This window comes from Pelodiscus sinensis, chromosome 30, assembly GCF_052426305.1.
Source record: "Pelodiscus sinensis isolate ZL-2025 chromosome 30, ASM5242630v1, whole genome shotgun sequence".
Lineage (NCBI taxonomy): Eukaryota > Metazoa > Chordata > Testudines > Trionychidae > Pelodiscus > Pelodiscus sinensis.
In genome coordinates this window covers 13,271,490-13,273,874 of record NC_143081.1, presented here as the reverse complement: position 1 = coordinate 13,273,874, position 2,385 = coordinate 13,271,490, and the positions used below count along the sequence as shown (strand labels likewise).

Sequence of the window (2,385 nt, the reverse complement as noted above, 5' to 3'; positions counted from 1 at the left end):
AGTACCTAGAAAGTTTTTCCCCAAATAGTTCATATACCTCGTGTCCTTTTTCCATTTTGCCACTGAAAACACACGTTAAAATTTCTTTTTAATGGGCTTATATTAAAAAACAAATTTTAAAAAACAGTTTTAAGTCATCTTGTGAAATAAAACCTTTCAAATTTTATAATATTTTTTATTTTTAAAAAGTCAGTATTGTCTGTTAATGAGGTTGAAATCAACTTTGATGACTTTTGAGCAACTTCATATATAGGGGCCAGAAGGTGAAATGTATTTAACCGACTAGTGGAACTTTCAGGGGTGTCTAGGTGCCTAAGTCACATAGGTGACAACAGAGCCATAGACTCTCTCTGTTTTATAGTCTCCTAAATAAATGGGCTCAGAGTGTTTGAATTCTGATGCAGAGCAGAAGTTTACTTAACACTTTTCTCATGCCTTCTTTTACCTCCCGGTTTCTCAAGCTGTAGATGAGTGGATTAAGAAGGGGAGTCAGGACCGTGTAGAAGACTGAGAACACTTTATTGAGGTCCCTCAGGGCATCGTTTTTGGGTAAGACATACACAATCATCAGGGTCCCATAGAAAGCGGTCACCACCATGAGATGAGAGGAGCAAGTAGAAAAGGCCTTTTGCTTCCCCATAGCAGATGAGATTCTCAGGATGGTGCCTATAATAGCAACATACGACATAACCGTTAACAGAAATGGGGGGAGAGTAAAAATCGAGGCGAATATGAATGTCGTAAGTTCCATGAGGTGGGTGTTAGTTGTGGAGAGTTTTAACACAGGGGTGAGATCACAGAAGAAGTGGTCAATTTCATTGTGATCACAGAAAGTTAATTGTGACACCAATAGGACAATTACACTAATTGCCAGAAACGCACTTATCCAAGAGCCAGCTGCGAGCAGGAGACAGAACCGACTGTTCATCAGGGTTGGGTAGTGCAGGGGTTTGCATATTGCCAAGTACCGATCATATGACATTGCTGCCAGGAGATAGCATTCTGCAGCTCCCAGAGAACCGAAGAAATACATTTGCACAATGCAGCCCCTAAAAGAAATAGTTCTGTCCCCAGTCAGGAAACTGGCCAACATCCTGGGCAGGATGGCGGAGCTGTAGCAGGTCTCCAAACAGGACAAGTTCCCGAGGAAGAAGTACATGGGGGTGTGTAGTTGTTGATCACCCACAACGAGAGCAAAGATAAGGATGTTACCGGCCATTGTTACAAGGTAGCTAAATAAGAACAGAAGAAAGAGAAAGGTCTGCCATTCAGGGAGATTTCCGAATCCCAGGAGGATGAATTTGGTGATGGTGGTTCGATTGTCCCATTCATTGTTTTCTCTTGGTTGCATCTATGGGACAGAAAATGTGGCAATTTCAATAGAAGAAGATAAATTAAAAGTGGCCAATATCTTCAGATTTGTCCCAAAGTTACCAAGAGTTGGGTCTCAAATCCTGACCAGGAAAATGATTGGATTGGCATTTCACCTGTATAACCAGCATTATTTCTCAATTTATCCAGCATTTTATTTAGCCCTCTTCTGTCTGAAGTATAGATTTCCCTAAGGTATAAATTCATTTTTATCTTGATAATCCACTTCCTATTATGAGAGTCGACACAGGAGAGATTTTTCCATCTTCCCTCTTGTCCAATATCCTGCCGCTCAGTGGCATATGGACACTTTACTGCCTTTGTGGCTTTTAAAATAGTATAATTGATTCCGACGCCAAAAGAGAACACTGTGATCAGCCAGGTGTCACAATTCACACGGAGAATAGAACTTCCCCAAAATAATGAGAAAAACAGCCCATTATCATTTAAAAGTCATCAGTGGTGAATCTACTATGAACTTTGGTTAATTGTTCCAATTGTTAATTACATGCCTTGAAAACATGTACATCTTATTTCCAATAAGAAATTTCAGCTTCAATTTCCCTCCCTTGCAAGATGTTGGACCTCTGTCTGCTAGATTGAAGAACCTACTATTAAATATTTGTTCCCCTTATAGATATTTATCAGATCTGAACCAATCACCCCTTCACCTTCTCTGTGTTCAGGTCAATAGATTGAGCTCCAAGAATCTGTCATTACATTACCAGGTGTGTTTTCCAATCCTTTCATCATTCTTGTGGCTCTTCTCTGAACCCTCCACAATTTATCCTTCTTCTTGTATTGCAGGAACCAAAACTGGCCACCATATTTTGACAGCAGATATAGCAGGGTCAATCAAAGAGGTACAATATACTCTCTGCTCTGCTTGTCTTGCGCTGGTCTATGCATTCCACCACCACATTGGGAAGGATAAATAACCCAACCCTCACTCCCTGACTATACGATTGTCCATCTTATGCCATTAATCGTGAAGTCTGAGCCATCCCCAGCAAT

The 2,385-nt window shown here is 40.5% G+C and overlaps 1 protein-coding gene across 1 annotated transcript; it reads right to left on the bottom strand.

Annotated features, from left to right (window-relative positions):
• Nucleotides 1-379: 379 nt before the first annotated feature.
• LOC102457976 (olfactory receptor 6N1-like) lies at nucleotides 380-1,351 on the bottom strand. Its single transcript, XM_075912208.2, has one exon. It carries the CDS (start codon nucleotides 1,349-1,351, stop codon nucleotides 380-382), a length of 972 nt encoding a protein of 323 aa, XP_075768323.2.
• Nucleotides 1,352-2,385: the final 1,034 nt, after the last annotated feature.